Source organism: Scophthalmus maximus, chromosome 3 (genome assembly GCF_022379125.1).
Source record: "Scophthalmus maximus strain ysfricsl-2021 chromosome 3, ASM2237912v1, whole genome shotgun sequence".
Classification (NCBI taxonomy): Eukaryota; Metazoa; Chordata; class Actinopteri; order Pleuronectiformes; family Scophthalmidae; genus Scophthalmus; species Scophthalmus maximus.
The window spans coordinates 14681304-14703512 of record NC_061517.1 but is presented as its reverse complement, the minus strand read 5'-3'; the positions used below and the strand labels follow the sequence as shown (position 1 = coordinate 14703512).

Genomic DNA, 22209 nt, shown 5'->3' with positions numbered 1-22209 from the left:
GTCACCTAAGTGTGATCGGGAACAGACTCTTGTTTGCTCTTTCTCTAAGACCTAAAAAGAAAGGCCTGCTTTCGTTTGGAAGTTTGCTTCCTCATTTGATGAAGATTTCAGTCTGCCTTATCTGCAGCTGTAGATGTGTGGCCCATTGTCTGGGTAAGTGTGTCTAAATGTTTGTGACATGTCTCAGTGAAAGACAGGCCGCAAGGGGTGAAACTGCCAGGTTTTCCTCCTCCCCATCTTTGAGTCAGTCGTACCACCCCTGGCCAGTAGATGGCGATGTTAATCTTCTCTGGCTCCGCTCCTGCCCACGATGCGTCTCCCTTTCCACCATCCCGCTGCCTCTCTCTGTGGCACTCGCTGAGCAAAGAGGGGTCTCACCCCGTGTGGAGGGTCATGCCACCAATTCCTGGCCCCCTTTGAAGACCATGAAATTGCTGATCCAAGACGCACGATTAGCGCATTCAGCCTATTGACTGGAGAAGAGTTGACGTGTGATTATAATGTCACTGGAATGTCACAATCTGTCTGGTTGTCTTTGTGAACATACTCTCATTCGGTGGCACAGTTTACCCAAGGAGGAATAATTTGATCAATAAAAGGACAGCACTCTCTCTATTGTCACTGGCCTCTCTATTCTAGTTTTATTATTCAGTTTGGCAGGTTGGCAGGACTTGCACACAAAACCGATGCCAACACGCTGCATCTTCACCTCATCTCCCTGCTTTATTTGCTTATCATAATGGTTCACTTCATGTTACTTTGCTGTGTGTGTGTGTGTGTGTGTGTGTGTGTGTGTGTGTGTGTGTGTGTGTGTGTGTGTGTGTGTGTGTGTGTGTGTGTGTGTGTGTGTGTGTGTGTGTGTGTGTGTGTGTGTGTGTGTGTGTGTGTGTGTGTGTGTGTGTGTGTGTGTGTGTGTGTGTGTGTGTGTTGTAGGGTGTGTGTGTGTTGTAGGGTGTGTGTGTGTGTCTGTGGGTGGGTGCTGCCTCAGTGAGAGGAGCAGTTTGGATCAACAGAGGAGGATAGGCTTGTCACAGTAAGTTGCTTGTGACGGCGGCGGCTCTTCTCCTGACACCACAACACAACTTCTGTGGTGTGTCGCTTGGACACAAGCTTCACGTTGTTTGCTACTGGTGCCGCTCGCATTTTGCCTCAATCAACTAATTGAATGTGAAAGGCCAGCGGGCCTTGATGATATGAAGGACAACACACAGAGCGGTGGCAGTTTCAAGAAAAGCTTGTGTGCTTGTGAGCGTGTCTGGTTGCTTCTCCAGTTAATGGTGACTCACACAGGATGTTTCAGCAAATTAATGCGGATCAGTTTATTGTGGCGAAAAAGTTATTTTTTTTAATGTTGACTTTTGACCATTTTTTGATCGATTGCAATGCAGATTTTGTTATTCTTTTATTTGAAAACAATGGTCTTTGATAAAACTATTTAGTGTGTAATTTCTTTCTTTTTTTAACCAAATTTGATTAGTGAAAGTAATTGTTATTCTTTTATTTGGACAAAACTTTCTGTAGCACATGCATAAACACTGTCATAACCACACTTTAAATACATTCCACTCATTTAAATCTGCATTAATAAAATTGTACAATAAAATTGATTATTGAAGAACTGATCAGTTCGTTATTCAGATTTTATTATAATTCTTTTCTTGTTTTTGAAAAAAAAAATCATACACTTCATATTTTTTAGCACATTTTTCTGATCTAAAGTTATACTGCGAGCACTTGACTGTGTCAATGCTCATTCCTCTCACAGAAAACAGCCCATGGAGCCGCTTGTCACAGATTGTCATCACTGAATGTACCAGAAAAAAAAGAAAAAAGAAAAAGAAAAGCTTCAAATTACAGGAAAGAGGCACTGCATTAAAGAACAAAGGAGATCGATGGCAGTACATTAAATTTTATGCGAATGAAAAAAAAGTCAACTAATTAAAATTGATTACTCCTGCTTTGTAAATGTGTTTCTGAATTAAATTATTGTATGAAAACATTTTGACCAATCGAGGAGCTGAGGAAGTATCCATTACTGGATTGCAGCTGAGAAGGGGCTGGAATGTTTTGTGGTGGCTAAGTAGTTTGTTGTGCTCCACTGCGACTCCCCTCTTGCACCCCCACTGCTAAAGTGCCATGGGTTAATCTGCGATGACCCTCATCTCTCAGAGCAGCTCCAGCCTCATGGTTTGGGCCTTTCACCTGAATTAAAAGGAATTTGCGGCCCATATAAGTATTTTTTGTCCAAAGTAAGTGAAAGTGAGGTGTCACCGACGGAGTCGCTGCTCTTCAGTCATCGGGGCTCCCGGGGCTCTGAGGGCCCCGCTGGGGATGTCCTTATCCAAACAGCCATCCGTCTCGCTGGTTTAGCGAGGGCAACCCCAGGCAGCACGACTGACGGTTACACATTAAGAAATGTCAGACTCTGCTTTATACCTTATCTCTCAAGCTAGTTTTGAATTGGCTGGATGCCACGTGTTTCTCTTCTTCAGGTTTAGATCTCACAAGAAAGAAAGAAAGAAAGAAAAGAGATTTTATTGTTGATCCATCTTATTCCGAGAGCACTTGCCTGTTAGCTTGAACCACTTTTTTTTCGTGCTGCTTTTTTTTTTGTTTGTTTACTGTTTTACATGTTTAAAGAAGTTGATTTATGTATTTTAAACCACAACCTCTAAAAACACACGTCACACTTCTTCGCCCTACTTTTTTACCCACATATTGAATCATAAAATACGTGGCTGCAGTTCTGCAATATAATTTCATATTAAAAGTAAACATTTGTTTCTGTAACTACAGAAGAGAAAAGAGGAAGGAGCAGGGCAACCTTCTCTTCCTTGATAGCAAGACTCCACAGGCTCCACTATCTGTTTTTTTTATCTCTTCTCTGTTTTTATAGTGTGATAGTGTCCTCGTCGGATCAAATGTACTTTAGACCCTTTCTTTTGCTGAACCGACTCAATTTTTCCATGTTTTTGATGACAGAGCTCTGAAAGACAAATGCTGCTCAATGGAAAGTTTGGTCTGTGCATACAGTGGTCTTGAAAAAAAGCTTGATTTCCGTCCACCAACCCCCCCTCCCCTTTTACAAAATTGCATAATGCACTTTTGATGTCATGATTTTAGCCTTGCCCGTGGCTCTGACACTGATACAACTCTGTATGTTTATTTTTAAACCTTTGCAATGTTAATGTCAATGAAGTTTTCCGTGACACTTTTTCATCTGTTGACTTGTTATCTTTGACCTTTTGTTTTACATCTCATTCAATAAAAACTGACCACATTCAGAGACACAAAGAAGTAGCAAATTATATTTACCCTTTTTTGGTAGTTAAGTTTTAATGTAGGTCTAAACTGTTTCTTAGTTTGTCAAGAGGAGAGGAAAAAAAGGCCACATTTAAACCAGTAGTCCTTTATCAGATTTTACTGACGCTGAAGTTTAGTTTTGGTTTTGTTTTGGTTAAGGGTTTTCATTAAATGTCCTGCTTCTCTGAAAAGGACTGCCCGAGCGTGATGAAGGCATAAACACGTCTCAGTTTGTACAGTCAGTGTCAGAATGGTTCAACTCCATCAGGGCCTTTTTCCTCACTGTCTGAGCTAGTGTGCATAAGGATGTTGGCTAAACGGTCGAGTCTGCACCTCTACTTCCTGATGTCTCTCAGGGTCAATAATTTCCTATAGCAGCTCCCATGAGGCCTTGCTTCCTGTGCTAAAGGTCACTTTAAGGCGGGAAAGATGTCACAATTAGAAGGGCATTTAAAGCCGCTCTTTTAAAAAGATTAAAAAGCACTGTTGGCCACATCAACCGGAGGAAATACAATAATTGCATTAAAACTTCATTCCTCTCTGGCAGGGCTCTGGTATCAGAAAGGTATTGGGTTAAGTCATTTAAGACAGCTGCCCCTGATAGCAAATCAACCATGAAAGCACCAAATTAATATAGAGCTTCATTTTTTGCCGTCTCTCACTTTCTCTCGCTTTTGGTCCTCCAAATGTGTGTTTGGGGGGGAAATTTGAGACTGGCCTAACACAATTTTTGTCTGTGTCTATCACTGTGTTATTATATCAGGGGCACTCCTCTACAAATGTACAGGACGGGGCAATTTGGAATGAATTGATTCACACTGAGACTGAATCCTATACTTGCTAATGATTTCCTTTTAGCCCCTCCATTGCAGCCCAACACCCTACTTCTAGTCCCATCATGCCCCATGAATGTCTTCATTGTTGCACACAAAAATGTGTACATACACCTTCCTGCGGAGCAGATGACTTGGATAAAAAATTTGCTAAGTGCGTTTCAATATGATATTCTGTTAAAAAAAAAAAAAAGGAAAGTAGATGAGACGCACTACTCATGAATTGTCTAGTTATGCAGTGTTTTGTTTGAAATGCAATGAGAAATTAAGTAGTAAGATGTGCAGTATTTTAATTAAAATCCACAAAATCCTCTTCAAAAGAGGCTCGGAGATCAACAACAATAAACTAACTTTAAAGAAAGAAAATTCACAGTTGCAAACATTGCATCTGTACATGACAGCATTTTCATTTCATTGTGACCGTAGTAGCCTGGAGGTTTGTGTTGTCCCAGAATTATTAAGACTGAAAACTAGAATCTTGAATCCTTTCTTGTGAAGCATCTTATTCATCTGTTGTGGTTCAAATGTTGGTCTCAGGTTTATTTCAAATACCGAAAACAGCCTTAAGAAGCAAATCCTAGACAGATGAGGGATTGCTATTTCAGTAGCGAGAGCTTGAATTTCCCAAATTGCTCATGTCCTGAAACCCCAGAATGCATACCTGCTAAACACCCATAGGTTATAGTTAAGTGATATTACCAGTTAAGGCAAAAATATACAACTGGTTACATGGAGTTTCCTCAGGCGTCCAAGCATGCGGCTCGATCATAATTCGATTTCGTCTTCATTTCTCCCAATTCAAGGTATCACAATTGTAATTTTCAGACAAAGTCATGTCCAATTCAAACTCAATAACACTGCTGTAATCTTGTCCTTTCATCAACTGCACTGTCTTTAAGTGTGTTGGTTAATGTTATCTCTTCCTATGATTGAGTTTTCGCCTCTTTTTCAGCTTTACCTGACACTATATTGGTTATCTGGTTAGCAAAGATTATTGCTCTTAACATGGAGCACTTTGGTACATTAGCAGCCAAAGATTTACAAGTAGCTTTACACTAAAGCTGACATTTTTTTTTCCTTTCCAAATTTTTTTTTCGATGGCAAGGAAATTGACCTATTTTTTTATTTGCGTTAGTAATGCTGCCAACCCAAATGTGTCTCGTACTGTTATTCATCTTACCCCCCTAAAGGCCCAGTTGTGTGCTACCCAACACTATAACTGGGGTGATCCATAAGTCAATAACAAGACAAGACTGAAATCTGTGCAATGTGGTTATAATTGATTGAGATGTCTGGGTGGAACTTGTGTAAAGCATCTATGTCATCTGCTAAGAAGTGCACTTTTCCTCTCCCTGAAGATCTACCACTACAGTTTTAACCAAATGGACATTTACCTCATTAGTTTGCCGCTGAGCTAGCTGCGGTCCTTACTAAGATGTCATACTTACGCCTATTAACATTGACACAATTTTCTTGTCAATATTGTGCTACTGAAATTTTGAGGGAATGTAAACAAGGTTTGCTCATTCAGCATATTCTTCCCCTATTAGGTAATTTGCCTCTCACGGGGGCCTACATCACTCCGTTATTTACTGGAATAAATATTAGAATATTAGATTCTGTTGTGTTCATTATCTCTGGTTCCTGCCTTTACCACAAGTCGTCTTGTAGGCTCACTTAGTTTAACAGCAAGAGCTTTGCTGAGAGCAGGGTTATTTTTGCCTTGTTATCAAAGGGATATTTTCTCTGTGTTTTGACTGTATCTTTTGGCCCAGAACATCGGTTGGTGGTTCACCATGCAAATGGTTTAATCTGCTTGTCACAATGAAGGTTCTGGGTGACTGACTTTAATAAGCCCTCAGCATATAGAGATCCAGGAAATTCCATACCCCTTGCATAACCCTTACGTACGTCAAGGTCATGGTAGTGTCACAGTGAAATGGTAGATGAGTGCCTAAATGAATAGTGGCAGCATCTCACGGGATGAATCTGGTACATTTTGATCAAATTCACTATTGAAGTTTCATAACTGCATTTAGAGTACTGCCGGAAGTCTGCGGATTCTTTCCTGTGAGCACACAATTGGAATAAAGGTAACATTAAGTTGCTTTTCGGCGTATTCATAGCCTACTCAAGAAAAGTGGAATACATTCTCATGAGTTCAATAATCGTGTGCCATGATTCTCCGCTGTGCTGTTTGTTTGTCACTGGAATCTTGCTCTTTACACAGCTTCCCTGCCACACCTACCCCATGGACAAGTTTAAACTGCAATTCCTTTTGGATTGAAACGGGTTCATAGTGTATGCAATGCATTACCCAAAATGAATTACCACTGGCAGGGCGCTCAATCATTTTGTATCTTTCAACACTAAGAGAAAAGAAGAGTAATCAAAACCTTTCAACCTATTAGAGGGATGACTTTTACAATTGAATCACGGGGACCACAGGTGCGATAATAAGTCATCTAAACCTCCCCTCCAGTGTGTTTCCCCTTTCTCCGTGTTCTTACATATTTATCTATTTTAGGAGGCGCCACTTCATGGCGCCCACTTCAAATTTATGTTTTAATGCCATTTGAGGGAGATTTTTTTTCTTCCTCCCTCCAATTCTTGGAAATGCATACTGGGGTGGAAAATTAAGGTGCATCTCGAAGGAAAACCTAATAGAATCGATGAACGCGCTGCACTTAAAACTACTGATGTTCTGATGCTATTTAACGTTCTAGTGCATTAACGTTTCAAGTCATTACAACATTCAGGCGGGGTGATTTGATCATGGCAGGTTTTTAACTGGAAGAATTACAGAAGTTTTCAGCCTAGGATTCTCAAGTTATTAGATACAAATGATCACCTCTGCATTAAGTATAGATTTTCTTCCACTGCGCACTTAAGAATGGAAGTTTGTCTTTAAGAGGGTAATAGCAAATTAAGCTCCATACTCCATTTGTCCAGCACTTGTGATGGGCTAATTTTATAACTGCTGATTTGGTCATTCCCCACATTTAGCTGGAGAGTGGTCAGGTGGTCTTTCTCCTCACTGCTGGGTGTGGAGGTTAAAAGCAACTATCAAATGGAAACCACTTTTTTTTTTGTCTGGATTTATAATGAACCATTTTCTTAAAGAAGGTCTAGACCATTGTTTGTACTGTTAAAAGCTTCACTTTCACATTATCTTATTGAGGAATCAAATCTCATTTGTCTCTTCCCAGATTACCACTGCTGTAAAGTTTCTACAGAACCCAAAAGTGCGTCAGAGCCCCTTGGCCACCAGAAAAGCTTTCCTGAAGAAAAAAGGTGAGACTTTTGATTTGCTCTTGACTTAAGTTGAATGCGGCTCTGAAAACCTAAAAAAAATTATAAAATAAAAATGGTTTCAACATTAACCCCTTTTTCTGTTTTTCTTCACAAAATGTACTTGGCCACAGATGAACTTGCTTTGTATTTAGTTTTTTGGATGAGATTATTGGGACAGGTCAAAGGTTGTGGCCGTAGCTCTTTGCCCCGGAGGCTCTAGCAGGGGTCGATTTGGCTTCAGAGTGCATGATTCAGGCCCTGTGAATAAATGACACACCAGTTGGGATGCTCCTTTGGGTTCAGGAAAATTAATATTGACAAACTCGCTCTGCATTTTCAATGGAATTATCAATATTGCCTTCCAGCATTTTAACCCTTTTACTTAATTTAACTGTTATCGTAAATTTGAGGCATGACACAGGGAGGGTTTCCAAGCAGGGACGGTGGGACGTTTGCTGGCTCTTCAGTTTCTTTGCAATTCATCGAAATTATTTCTGACACATGGTAGAATATTGTTTGTGCAATAAAACTCGCAAATGGCTTTATTACTCTGAACTCATTTAAGTCGGTTCAATACAATGCGGCAGTGGAAATGTGCAGTGTTATATACCATGTATTTCTTACAGTCGGCATATGGCTGAGCAAAGACAATGTGTATAGAGAGTGTGGGTCTTTACTTCAGATTGACTTTGGGGTGAATATTTCTATTTCAGTTCCTCATAAAAAAAAAAAAAAACCAGTTCAGTACTTAGGGGACTGTACCTCTGCAGTGCTGGCGGACTTCAGCCTCCAGCATTAGTGAAGCCAAACAGTGAAAAGTGAGCCTAAAAGCTCCATGACTGGGAAAGGTAACCCGAAACCAAATCCATGGGTGCCGGCTGCTACTACACACATCTCATCTGGCTCTAATGACTCTTGGTATCTTTTGAAATTTCTTCTTGTTCTTCATTATTGACAACTACGGCATGTTCTCCATCTACTGTTGGCTATCTCAAATGCAATAGGGCCTCATCAATACAAAATGATGTCATGCTACACCTCCTTTTCCTATTTACTTTCTGTTTTGTTGTAAACTCCACAGAGCTCCGCGATCCAAAATGGTATGCTCTTACTGCACTTTAAGTCCATGAAATATGTATGACGCTTTGATGCAGATTTATTTTGGAAAGTCCGATCGGCTGTAGATCTAAACAAGAACCCTTGATTTGCATAAGGACATTGATCTCAGGAAAGAGAGAGGGTAAAGATGATAGAAAATGGAGTAATGTAACACTAAGTACAGAGAGTATTACTCTGCAGAGAACTCCTGACTTGTGTGGTATAGCCATACATAAGTGAACTCGAAAATCTCATACAATATTTCAGGGAAGTGCTTTACTATAACCTCATACCTCATTAGATGATTTTTGTTTTTGTTCTACGATATTACTTCGTTACATTTAAAAAAAAAAAAAAAAAAAAAAGTAAGTTGAAAGGTATGTCTGGGCGATCTGGCCAAATAATTAAATCAAGACGATTTTTAAAAATGTTTTTATTCACAAATCACAATTTTAATTAATTTGTTTTTCTGCTTACATGAGCTGAAGAGAGAACAGGATTAAAAAAAGTGATTTCTTAAAACTATACACTCTACATGTACATTTTTAACAAACAATAACAACAATAACCTTTTTTTAATTCGCTGTTACACTGGAGGATTAGGCAGTTAAAGTTACAGCTGTACAATTGTAGCTGCTCTTTAGCTGTGATTTTTGGAATATGAACAGGAGCTAGCATCAGACTCCAGAGGAGAAACTCATTGCTCCTTTTCCACTGCATGCTTTTGTTTTTAGATGCTGAAACAGGTTTGTTGTACTTTTAGATCTTATAGGAAACATGACTACCTTTCTTTGGTATGACTTTGTCATCTTCAGCAGATTTGGCTACCGTTTGCTGTTTCTTGTTGTTAGCTGACAAAGATGAGACATGTAGCTGTCTCTAAGGAAACGACGATGGCTTACATTACGTTATGGCTATAACTACAGAGAACTGTAGGAGTAAAAATTTGAGTCAAATTCATATCATTATCCATATCAAATTGTTATATTATTGAGCCTCATTCGAGTAAAATTGAATATGTTTCCTCTGTGGTTAATTATGGTGTTACAACACAAGTTGTGCATCTCGCCTACATGCAAAGTGAAGTATAAAATCTCTGATGTCTAGGTTAATGTAATATAATTCTATCCTGGTATTTGGAGATTAGTTACTTCCTCACACTAGCCATAGTAATATAGCAAACATGGTAAAACTTTTGCATAGACATAACAGTTGGACAATACTCACATTTCTGTTTGCAGCATGTATTGTCCTCTCAGCCTTTTGACCTAGAAACTCAATCAGCCTCCTCCTCCCACAATCACCACAGCAAATGTGTCCGTCTTAATTTCTAATACAGTTTAATGTCATATTTATGTAAATACTTCTGAATTTTACTCTATATTAACAGCCAGAAATGTCAAAGCACACATAAAATGAAACAATACCATCTCCTGGTAGAGTGGAATTTAAATTGGATTCCTCTTGCTGCCAGTACTTACGCTGGACAGCTGATGAAGGGGAAAATAGGGCCCACTTTGATTACATGTTGCAGAATCTTTACACAATAATCTCGTTCGTGCATATTATTTCCTCGCACATTTGTGCCCTAATCTGCGTTGAAGGATGCCTCTCTAGTTACATATTTTTTCTCCAAAGAGATCCTAATAATGTGGTTTATTTCAATATTCATTGAAAAATACAATTTTCTGTTTTGCTTCAACTGTCAATTTCTGAATATGAATTGGCAATTATGCAGTCCAATATTTCTAGCTGCCCTTCTTGAGTCCTTGTTGAATAAACCGGCTGAAATATTGAAACTTTTGTCACTTAGAGGAGATATAAATCAAGATTTAAACCCTGAGATGTTTTTTTGTCTGTCTTTTAGTGAGGAGTTGGGAAATGAATTACATTTAAACGGTCTTGCAGCCATCTTGAAGCAATTTTGCTTTACTCGTTCCTTGCCAAGATCAAGTAAATTTCATTGTGTTTGAGTGAAATATAAAATGCTCTACATTCTCATCTTGTGAATTGTGCCATCTATGTCCTCTACAATTAGCAGATGTAACAACTAAGGAGTGTTGGGACCCATTTTGGCACCACCATTATACCAGACAATTAGCAGTTACACACATAATTACCAAAAATCTCTGATTCTCAGGTCAAAGTCAAGAAGACTTTCTAGCTTTCAGCATGTCACTTTGACCCTGGCCCCTAAGCCGACATTCAACCGCTCCCAGATTACCAAATAAAACCGAGTGCAGTTCGGGAGAGTAAAATCCAGAGAGTACACATACATTGTTGCTTTACAGGTAAATTCAGAATGTGATACAGCCACAGCACATTCTCTGTCAGCGAGACATAAATGATGGCTTGACTTATTTCTTTTTTTATGCCGTCCCAGTTGTTATTGACTTGAATAAATAATGCTAATAGATTTCACCCTCAGAGGGCCAGTGATCCAGGGTCATGGGGATTACAGGTAGACTGTTGGTCTATTACCATACCTGGTATGAAGGTAAGGGTAAGGTTCATCATTCTAGATATTAATAGGATCCTGTTTGTAAGTGGGGTTATGTGACTCACCTCTCGGACAAAAATGACAATGACCAAGGCCTGCATAGAAGGTAAAGGGATTGATGTGGTTATAAATTACTCCACGGCGCCACCTAGCCTAGGCCTTGCCTACTTTGTCATCAGTACAAGGCAATAAAGCAGGGAAATGAGAACAGAGTCCTCTTTTTTAATACATAAATGAATTCTCTATGAGAGTGGTCATTATTTAGGGCATGCCATTTTCAAGCAGTTGTACTGAACCAAATGACATGTAGAATCTCCTTCGCCAGCACGGCATGAGAAACAGGTTGAAGTTGCACTCGACTTCTTAATAACCCATTGACCTCCATCTATTTATGACCCCCGTCATGTCTTTTTCTTTTTTCTATCTTCTAAATACGATATTCAAAATGTAAGTAATTTTCACTCAAGGGCAACTTCATAATTCAGGCCTTGGAGGAGAGTGAAAAAGGCATTCACCTTTTACCACCCAAAATATTTTAGTAAGCAATTTTTATAATTGGCTGTCCGGCCTAGGTCTTGACCCATAAAGTCTAGAAGTGCCAGAATTGGAGAAATGGATTTAATGCAGGAGCCTCGCTGCCTCTTTGCCCTTAAAAAATACCCAGAGAATATGAGCCAGTGGAAATAGAGCTGTAAATAACCTGACGAGCAATGGGTTTTCCTTTAAATAAATACCGATCAGGTTTATGTTGAAAGACAATAGAAAACGTAGCCCAGATATGCAGTTTACAGTATTTATAGCTGTAATATCGAGGTGCCAGCACCGTAATTTCATGCCCCAATGAGAATGGCAAGGTCAAAGCAAATGCTTTGGCTGAGCATCTGCTAATACGGTGACTCATAAACAGGCACTGCGTGTATCAGGTGCACCAAATAATACAGTATAATGAAATACAGAATAGCTTTCCATTATTGTTCTTTTTTATGGTGTCGTCATTAGGTGTAATTTATGTCTTAAAAAAAATCATCTCCCCACAGGTCGATCTGAAATGGAGGTCCAGGGGTCATTCCACAGGTTTTGGAACCCATAATAAATTTCACAATCCCTTTTTAGTCTTTTCCTTTTATATGGAAAACTCATTTTCACCTTGTTCCCCTTTCTTTTGGATCTAAGGGCCCTTTCGTTTGGTGTTGTCTTCCCTTCAATAACAACAAAAAAAGCAGATCAGAGACTACAACACAACTTTGCAAGCTGTAATTTGACTAGAAAACAGCTTTAGGAATTTCCATGATTTTATTTTAATACAAGGTAAAAAAACCCCAAAAAAAAACCTTTTGGTTGCTCCAAACACAACATCAAAGATGTAATCAGCCATTAAGATGTACATATATTAAAGGGGCAGTAAGCGATTCTGAAGCAATACACGTTTTATAAAAATCAGCGAATATTTCCTCACGGTCCGCTAGCTGTTGCTTCTGTGTGCACAGAAAAAAAACCACCTGGGTTTTCGACTCAGAGCCTATCCTCTTTAAATCGAAAACAAAACAAATGGTGCAGACCGCACCACACAACACTGTGAGTGTAGTTTGTAAACGTCGCTTGTTGACACCTCTAGCGACATTTTAGCGAGTGGCGCTGCAGGGCCGAAGTTTTGGCCTAGTGGCTAGGCGCGTTGGTCTCCTATACCCGAGGTCACAACAACAATAAAGAGAGAAACAAAGTTTCTTAATTAAGTTAATTCATTTTTTTCAAGACCTTGCATTTCAAGGTGAAATGAAAAACTTATTGCATGTTTTTATTTCTTCTCATTCAGTGAAACTGAGATCCTCGCGAGGCTCACTCAATAGTCTGCCACCATGAAGTCTGCTGTGGTCAGATGAATCAGGAGTCCTGGGACACATTATTGCTTATTTGACAGTGCAGTCTGACTGCAGAAACTCAGCACACGGTGACACCACTTCCTGGCACTCAGGACCTGCTGTAGACTACAGGCTGGCCAATATTTGCCTTCAATTATTCAACCATTTTCATGGCCATTTGAAGTCCGTGGAGCATTTAAATAAGGGACGGGAGAGACCTCCCCTTGGCATAAGCTGTGTGGGAGAGTATCAAAAAAAATTCTTCATGCTTTTAGGGCTACTGATACAGTGTAGGGTTAAGGTGATTAAGGTTCAACCTGCGATTAGATTTGACTCACAAACTACTTCCACAGATACGCACATTTGAGCCAAAGAGTTTGGCTTTGATATCTCATTCATCTGAAGAAACTGAAAGTTCTGCCTTAAATGTTTGCACAGTACATATTATTATTACTCTACCTGGATGTTAGTGTATGCTTCTCTTATAAAGTCAACTCTGGAGGCCAGTATCGGATATCTGTCTGTGTGCAGTTACTTTTAATGAAAGCCAAGAGCCTTCTCTCGAAACGCAGCAAGTGAACCCTTTTCAATTTCTCTCCATGTCTCTGAAAACATTGTGGAAGCTTATTCTGAGCTTGTGTAAATTCTCTAAATCCAGAGGGAATAGTTCATGTAAAATGCTCTCGTACAAAAAAGGGGATTTTTTTGTCAATAAGCGAGGGAAAAATTGGTAAAATGTAAGTATAGAGCCCCTGTTAAGCTACAATGAGCAGTATTTTGCAACACTATAATGTTAACTGTGCCGGTTTTTCATCATAGGGTAAACCATGCTTCACCATCAATATCTAAAAATTACAGTGCATACCTTACAGTTATGATTTATTTTTAAGCCAACATTAATTGGGTAATGTTGTGTTTTATTGTAGTTCATCAAAAGTTCTAATTATTTTCCTTTTGTTTAGACCAAGATGCTCATTAAAAGATGATACCCTAAGCAATGGCAGCATATGGCGCCTGAAATAAAATCCTTTCTTGCCACAAAAGGAGATGTTCATATTAGATTTTTTTTCTCCTCCTCCCCTCTGATTCTCCATCAGGGAGCCCTTTGCAATTTAATCATCACTAAAATCATTAAAAAGATCTGAAGATTAAATTATATTGGCATTTGCAAAATTATGTAATACATTTACATTACAATGAAGAAATTAAAATAATGCATTTTCACTGTCTGGGGTGTATGAAATCTCCACATGGGAAATATAACTGGAGAAGTGGACAGACTCCTATTTTCTTTGCCTTTGGTGGCACTTAATAGGTTTGCAGAGTTTCCGATTTCATTGTGTGAACCTTTCCTCACTATCTGTCTTTGATAGATGTCCCTGAAACGGAACTCCTAATGGAGAATCCCATCGAGAATCATGAAATGAAAATATAGTTTTCAGAATAGGGCAGGTACAATTCAATAACGATTTGAAATACTTTCTCTAAATTGTACTTAAAAGATTTGTGGGGAGCCTGGGAAGAATTTAAGCATATATTATGATAGGCAAGGAGCCATTTGGTGTTTCCCATTGATAAAACACAGTCACTGAACTTCCTCCAAATGTCTGTAAGGTGTGCTTCTTGATTTCAGGGCTGACGGATGAAGAGGTAGAGTTGGCCATCCAGCGCTCTGGCAGCACAGAGGAAGTCCTGCCCCTGAGCCCTGTGGGATCCCCACATCCACTCCACGCAACTCAGCTGGCTCCTATAGCTCACAGTGAGTGCACATCACCTTTCCTTCCCTGTGGTACCTGGTGCGTGCACATCATATTAATATTTATGTTCAGACTCACCTCTGTTGTCGAGTCTAATTTAAGACTTAGGTCCTTGTCCAGAGCAGGTTTGCTGTTTGACATCTCCTCTTTTTGTTTTTATTGATTTAAATTAAAAAGGATTATCGATTGCTCCATCTATTAGAAGGATCACAGACTTACATGCCATGCAACATTTGCCTTGAAATCCGACACAGGGAATACAACATTGCACGGTACAAGCTCATGAAGTCTCCCTTCTTTTTCAAGGGGTTCTACCCTGGCAAGACCCCACAGTGCAACCTGTATCTTTATTACCTCAGGAGGTTATGAGTGCTGTCCACTGATTTACCAATGCAGAATGAAGTCCGCGTAATGCTTAACCCATATGACAATGATTCCAGATGTATTCCACCCTCATTTATTACCACACTGTCCTTGACTCCCCCGGCATCTCATGTTTTGTAATGAAAGTGATGTTGATGGGATGGCCATGTAGTTAGGGAGACTAGCGGCTCTCTGTCCATAGTGGGGGGTTTTATATCAAAACGGCTATAAGGGAGCTGCATAATGAGGTGAGAGCGGGGAGTCTTGTATGGGGGGTCATGCCGAAAAGAGGGGGCTACCTCCCTTTGATGTCCTTGTTATGGGGACGGTGCACGGGGACCCGCATCCATCTCTGTCGAAGTAATGGATACTCTGATCTCTATTTCCACGCGGTAGAAGGACAGGAAGGCCTCCACTGAACCCAATAAATTTGAGAGGAGATTGGAAAAATGGGGGATGGATACCACAGTTCCACAGCTTAAGTGACCAAATAAAAAAAGGAAGATGGCAGAGTGGAAGTGGCAGAGGAAAAAGAGAGAGACAGGAAGAATGAAAGGTCCTAAAGGGGGGGAAAGAGCGAAGACCCCTGGTGATGCAGTGGGTCTTGTTCAGGGTCAACCACCTATCCCAAGGACTCCACGGCCTTTCAGAGGCACCGTATTCTGGGATGGGTGACAGTATATCGCAGCTATAATGTTGATGAAGACCCAAATTTATGTGGTTAACATATGGATGTTGGAGAATAATTCAAAAAATTTCGATAGTAAAGGTTACAGATTCAGCCCTGAATGCTGCAGCAGCAATGACACGTGCCCTTGAGTAAGTTGGCTAAGGACAGTAAAATAGCATTCACCTTGAACATATACCATATAGTCCAATATGACAGCAGGTCTCTCAGTTTATTTGCATGTCAAAGTGGTAAGGCACAAGATCGTTCTGGTTTACTTCAGCCCAGTAAACGTGTACCACATAACCCCTTAGATGAAACCAGACCTGTTATAGAATATCAACGCTGTACTTAAGTGGCCTTGCCTCTAATAATTTCCTTTTCATTTGGTTCCCACCAGAGTGAATAAAAAAAAAACCCCTCATATATTTCCTCCAAACCTGTTTGTTGTTTAGTGACATTTTCAGTTGAATGCCTCTCTTATGTGGGGAATTTCCACTTTGACAGACAGTTAGCCTACCCAGATGACAGCTTGCACAATGACACACTTTCACATTATCTGTCACTCAGCAAGACAATCAACTTCTAAACACACACACACACACACACACTCTTACCTTTCAGTTCATGCCAGTTGTTTAAACGGTTATATACGTACACTGTATTTGGATTGATCCCAAAATAAGGGGAGGACAATGGAGTCTTTTCTGCCAGAGCAGGGAGGAGAGTTTGCTTTGCAGAATTATTCTTTATTTATTCTGATGTTATGTTTATATGCGATGCATTGGATTACATTCTGTTAATTAAGGGTAGAAAATAAACACTTCCTTTATCTTAATGGACTTTAAGAGTTTTCTTTGCATGTGTAGCCCATTATCTACAAATTTTTGAGTGAATTACAAATGTATTTTATAAAATGCTGCAGTTAAGTACATCAAAAGAAATCCAACATTAAAAAGGGTGAAAGAATGTGTGTATTTCATTTGTAAATTCCACAGACAGTGGTATTTCAGTCTTAAAGTTTCATGTCACAGTATGTTCACAGGTTAATGTACTCAGTATGCCAATGCTGGAAGGAATATCTTGAGCACGCATTTCAACCTCAATAAAAATTCAAGCAAATCAGTCTTCAAATCTGTATTTTACCACATGTTTTATCCGTTCCAGGTTCGGCAGGCTACCGATGGAGAGACTACGGTGCCCTCACCGTCATTATGGTGGGAATCGCCTTTGGCTTTCATCAGCTTTACAAGGCAAGTTACACCCTGCTCCGTCTGCCCTTTAGACGATGTACTGACTTTGTTTCCGCAGTTAATGTTCCTCTCAAATTTGTTATACATATTATGCTTTGCATCCTAAGATTTGTCAGTACTGCCTCTCCCCAATATTACATTTAAATTGGTGGGCTTAGCAAGTGCATCAGTTTATGATGAATTATGGTGCTGGAGTAGAAGGCGCCTCTGCAGTATGTAACATCAGTCTGGTCTTGTTATTAAAGCTACCCTGCTTTACGTCAAAGCATGATCTCATTTGAACCTCTTTTTTTTAAACTTCCACTTCCCTCCTCCTCTCAGATATGTTTTATTTTTCCTCCAAAAATATAGTTTGCTAACACAGCACACAACCATTTTTTTTTTGCTGTCCTTCCGTCTAAAAATAATCACCTTGGTTTTTATCGGGCTTAGCAGCCCTTGAACATGAGCTCATGAGGCCCCTTGTCCCCGGTGACATTAATCCCATAGTGGTTGTTAGTAGTAGTCTGAGTGGCATGTGGAAGCCATTACTCTCGCTTTAGAGGAGGACAGGAGCTCCAGCAGTAGCTCTTGGCCTAGATGACAGGCCTTTCTCCTCTGTGTCTGTAAGAGAGAGAACGGGAGCACGTTTCATGTACATGCATATGCCTACCTGACCCTGTCAGACATATTGGCTTCTCCTTAGATCCTGTTATGTCCTATTATTTCATTCTTCTTTACAAAGCCTTTCTTAAGGCTGCACATGCACATTCGGGGTCTCCAATCTCTTATTCCCGTTTCCCTGCAGTCTGTCACTGACAAAAACACACACACTGTACCGGTCCATTGTTGATCCTACGTGCAGCAGGTTTTGCCCGCCACTGGTCGCCTGGGAGGTGGGATTCCCTGGCGGGACAGCACAGGTTGCTGTCATGTCACTAGAGCGTAGCGCCAGTCGCACCATATGTCCAGGCTTCTGCCCATACTTTATTTATGTTATGGTGCACCTTGTAAACATCACACTCGCAGCAACCCACTTATTAATTACCACGTGTTGACACTCGTTTAATCTTTTTCTCTAAAAAGTGTTTATTACTTGCGCTGGCGTGTCTGCTTGCCACCTGAGCTGGAGAGCTGCCCAAGCCAGGGATTAAGTGATTCTTATTCAGCCTTAAAAACAATGATTTTGAATGCAGTTCATTGGGGACTCCGAACTGTGGGGACACGGTTACTTTGACATCATTTTATTTGGTGAGCTTGGCTACAAACACACACACACACACACACACACACACACACACACACACACACACACACACGGATGCATACAAGCTGCTCATTTGGCCAACACTCACACTGGATAACTAACACTCTCATTTGGTTGTCAGACATACATATGATTTGGTAGTGTTTTGTTTATTCAGCGGAAGAAAGATGATAATCAATGTGACACCGTTTTTGGTTTTGGAAGACTATTTTCAGTGTTCACCACCATGTTTTTCCCTGCAGGCCTGTCTATTGCTTTTCTCTGTCCCTTTTCTGGATTTTATTAATTTATATTGCTGTAAATGTGATTTTGAGTCTGCAACAAACAGTTACTTTAATCCTAGATCAGTGTTGTTTCTTAAAATTACAAATTCATTGTAAAAGAATTAGTCTAGATATTCAATATTTGATGTGTTTTCAAAAATGTTGATTGAATTTTTAACAGATTGTGTGAACATACCTGTATCAGTTGCATGGCCAATTCGAAAACATGCACCCAATCATGCAGTTTAGACAATTAGGTTTTAGTCTAATAAAACAATGCATTCGACCTCTGGGTTGTAGTCTAGGCATCCCTGTCTTTTTGCTCTTCTTTCTGCGCCTTCCCACTGAAGAGAGGTGTAATTTTGTGCCATGCTTTTAATTGCAGAAATACATCCTTCCCCTCATTATGGGCAGCCGAGAGGACAAGAAGCATCTGCAGAGGATGGAGAGCAACATTGCGGCAATGAGTGGCACGCTGACACAGACAGGTGAAGATTAATATCTTCATCACTTTCTCCCTCCTTAACATTTTCCCTCATTTATCTGTCGCCAAAATCGGGGGGCCCTGCGCGTTTTTAACAAATGACGCTGCTGTCATTTCGCTTTAATTTGAAATTGCTTGTTTACTGTCAGGCTCGGGCTCAATTAATTACGTTTCGCTGAAAAGCTCTTAACCTCGGAATATTAATGAGGAGTTGGGAAATGACAACTTTTCTTCCCTCCACCGGTCCTCTCTCACTCCCCCCTTCCATCCGTCTCCCCCTGCACCAACTTCACCCCCATCTTAAACCTCCACCACCATCATCATCATCCACCCTCTTCCCCATAGGTGGTGAGAAAGTTCAATTTAATTTTGTGTTTGTGTGAGTGTGTGTGCGCCGTGCGTGCAGCATGGCACTGTGTGGCGTCTGGGCTCACCACTGGCCCTAGTGTGATTAAGTGTACGGTGACAGGTGCGGCTCCCATGTTGGACAGGTGAGGAATCTCAGCCTGGCTGTCAGACATGGAGAGAGAGAGAGAGAGAGAGAGAGAGAGAGAGAGAGAGAGATGCTTTCCTAGCTCTTTGTCAGTGTAATTAAAAATCCAGGGAGGCGTAAATGAGGGAGGCACTCTGAGAAAGTTTGGTGTTGTTAGCCGTACTGTTGATCTAGAGTGTGTTTTCAGATGAAAGGTAATGTACCAGTATCCACCTTTTGAGATAGATCAAAATAGACTATAGTTTAAAAAAAGACAGAATTAGAATAATCTCATTCATTCAAGCTTAATCAAAGAATCTAGAGGTAGCCAAATTAAATCAGACATTCAAAGCACTTAAAGCAGTGAGTTTTGACTGTGATGAGATTGTATTCTAATAATAATAATAATAATAATAAGCGTTATTTATACAGCACAGCTAAGTGCTTCACAAATCGATTAGAAACGAGGATAAAACTGTAAGAAAAAATAAAATTCTAACAAAGATAAAATGGGATTTTAAGTCGCAACGAGTGGAGCCAATCTAATGTCTGGGCTTTTATGTCGTGAGTTGAACCCTTTTACGAGTAATGGCTTGGTGGTGTAAAGCCTAAAATGTCCTAAATGACATTTTATAATCATCGCTTTAGTGGCATATTTCATAATTTTGGTCTGTGTTTGACTTTTTGTTAGAAATATGAATTGTTAAATCTAAATTAAAATCACAGTCATGTCTGTCTGTATATAATTTCAAACAAGGACAAAACTTTACCTCAACTCTTACCTCAACTGTCCGTTATGATTTTTGGTAAAGCCAGTGCCTCTCATTTGCCAAATTATTTTATTTATTATTATAATATATTTGTTTTTATTATTGTAGAAATAAAAAAACTTTAGACTTTGCTTTATGTGGGTTTTAAGCAAAAGTGAGAAAAAGAAGAGCCACACTCAAATCATAAATGCAATCCTGTGAGTTTAAATGCTCTTTGTTTGCTTTTCCATCTACTCCTAATTAAAACAAAAGTTAACATCCCATGTCAAAGACCAGCGTAGTGTATATGGAAATAATGCTGTTATCATTTTATCCAGCCACACTCATGCTTTTGTTTTCTGGCTGCCAAATGTAGGTGGAGGGTAAGCATTTGTGTGAGAGTGCGTGCGAGGTGTGCCACCCCTGAATCTGATTGACAAATTTATGCTGCTTTATGGTTAATTTCTCCCAACTATGCAAACACGTTTCCTCTGGTTATTTCACTGCCCATTCTTATCCTACTCATCACTATTTGGAGATTGGCCAACGTTCATAACCCTGTTTTGTTTGTAAGTAAAGACAGGATTTCGAACACTTTATTTGTAATAGTCCAATTATCATACAAAACAATCGTATTCTCTTAAAGACAGGATTTCACAGTAAAAGTCATCCTGTGTTTTCAGTAGGTGAGCCTCCCTTGGGGGGGGAATCATGGGTCTTTTCTTCAGCCAGTGTGAGGAACTAATTTGCTATGACTGCAGTAGCCAAGCTGCTATTGTAGTTAATGACTGTTGTAGTTAACAGTTGGGGAGAGGGGTTGCAATTACATTGAGAGTTTTCTCCCCCTGCTTTCCCTTTGTCTTCCTCTCCCTCTCGCTCCCTCTCTCCTCGCTGCACTGACTAATAGCGGCCGACTGCCTTGCTGCTGCCAATTGCTTGAACCCCCTTTTGTTAAAGTTCATGTATTTCTCTATTGCCGGGCGCAATGAGGTGATGTATTCTTTTGAATGGGGACTACATTAGTCTCCCTCGCCAGCCCCAGCTCGAGAGTAAAGGCCTTGACTCCCATTATGATTTGCCTACAACTTCACACAGACAATTAATGAATGGATCTTGGAACTCCTTCAGCGTAGCCAGGCTGTAATGGAATTGTGCGGCTGTTTGGGCACTCTTTGTCGGTGGGAGCCATATTGGTGACCAGCTGGCCATTAAAGACAGAGACAGGCCTGGACATATGTAGTGTACATTATATTGAGGTATTTACTGAATAATTTACTGAATACACAATGTGCACCCTCCTCACAGCAGCTGCAAGCCTCACACATCATCTTGTCTCTGATTCTTTCTTACTCTCTCTCCCCTGTCTCTCTCTCACTCACTCACTCTCACACACACACACACACACACACACACACACACACACACACACACACACACACACACACACACACACACACACACACCACAGCAACAGCCTCCTTCTGATTCATGCCTGGCCGAAGTCACTGACTTCATTATTTTTGGCTTCATATCTGTGACAACTATGGATAAGAAGTTATGCATTTTTGTCAAGTGTCTGAGCAGTACAAAGGAGTCAACTTTGTGGAGAGAAATGAAAAGAGTTAAGTCTGTGAACCTATTTGGCTGCAGTGGCTGAAATAGCGCTGCCAATGGTAATTCAGGAGGTTCAGCATTACAGGCTGGCAGACTGACCCACGCATCTGGATAAGCTGTTTTGTGGCGAGGTGGAATCGGAGACTAATAGGGCAGCTCTTGGCTTAGCGTGCACACCCTGTCACAGTAACACCTTTTTTAAGCAGGGAAGGTCGCGGTATTTTCAGTTTATTGCCGTCTTCAGAAAGGCTGGTCACACGCTGGATCACAAACGCAGCGGCAAACTCAAACTGTTTGCACAAATGGGTTTTTCTTTTTTTGGGCCCCGACCAACGATCCTGCTCAAACCCGTATTCCGCAGGATTCTGCGAGTATGAAAAGATCAAACATTTCAGCGCCCCACCTATATTGATACAACTCCACCCATTTAAACACAGGTGTCACTACAAGTTAT

The 22209-nt window shown here is 40.3% G+C and overlaps 1 protein-coding gene across 5 annotated transcripts in view; it reads left to right on the top strand.

Annotated features, from left to right (window-relative positions):
- Positions 1 to 22209, top strand: part of pex14 (peroxisomal biogenesis factor 14) — a 48011-nt gene that overhangs the window by 13981 nt on the left and 11821 nt on the right. For all 5 annotated transcript variants that reach the window (XM_035644375.2, XM_035644372.2, XM_035644373.2 and 2 more), the window contains exons 3-6: positions 7346 to 7430; positions 14521 to 14646; positions 16842 to 16927; positions 18822 to 18924. In XM_035644375.2, coding sequence (XP_035500268.2) covers positions 7346 to 7430; positions 14521 to 14646; positions 16842 to 16927; positions 18822 to 18924 — 400 coding nt within the window. The remainder of the gene's footprint in view (positions 1 to 7345; positions 7431 to 14520; positions 14647 to 16841; positions 16928 to 18821; positions 18925 to 22209) is intronic.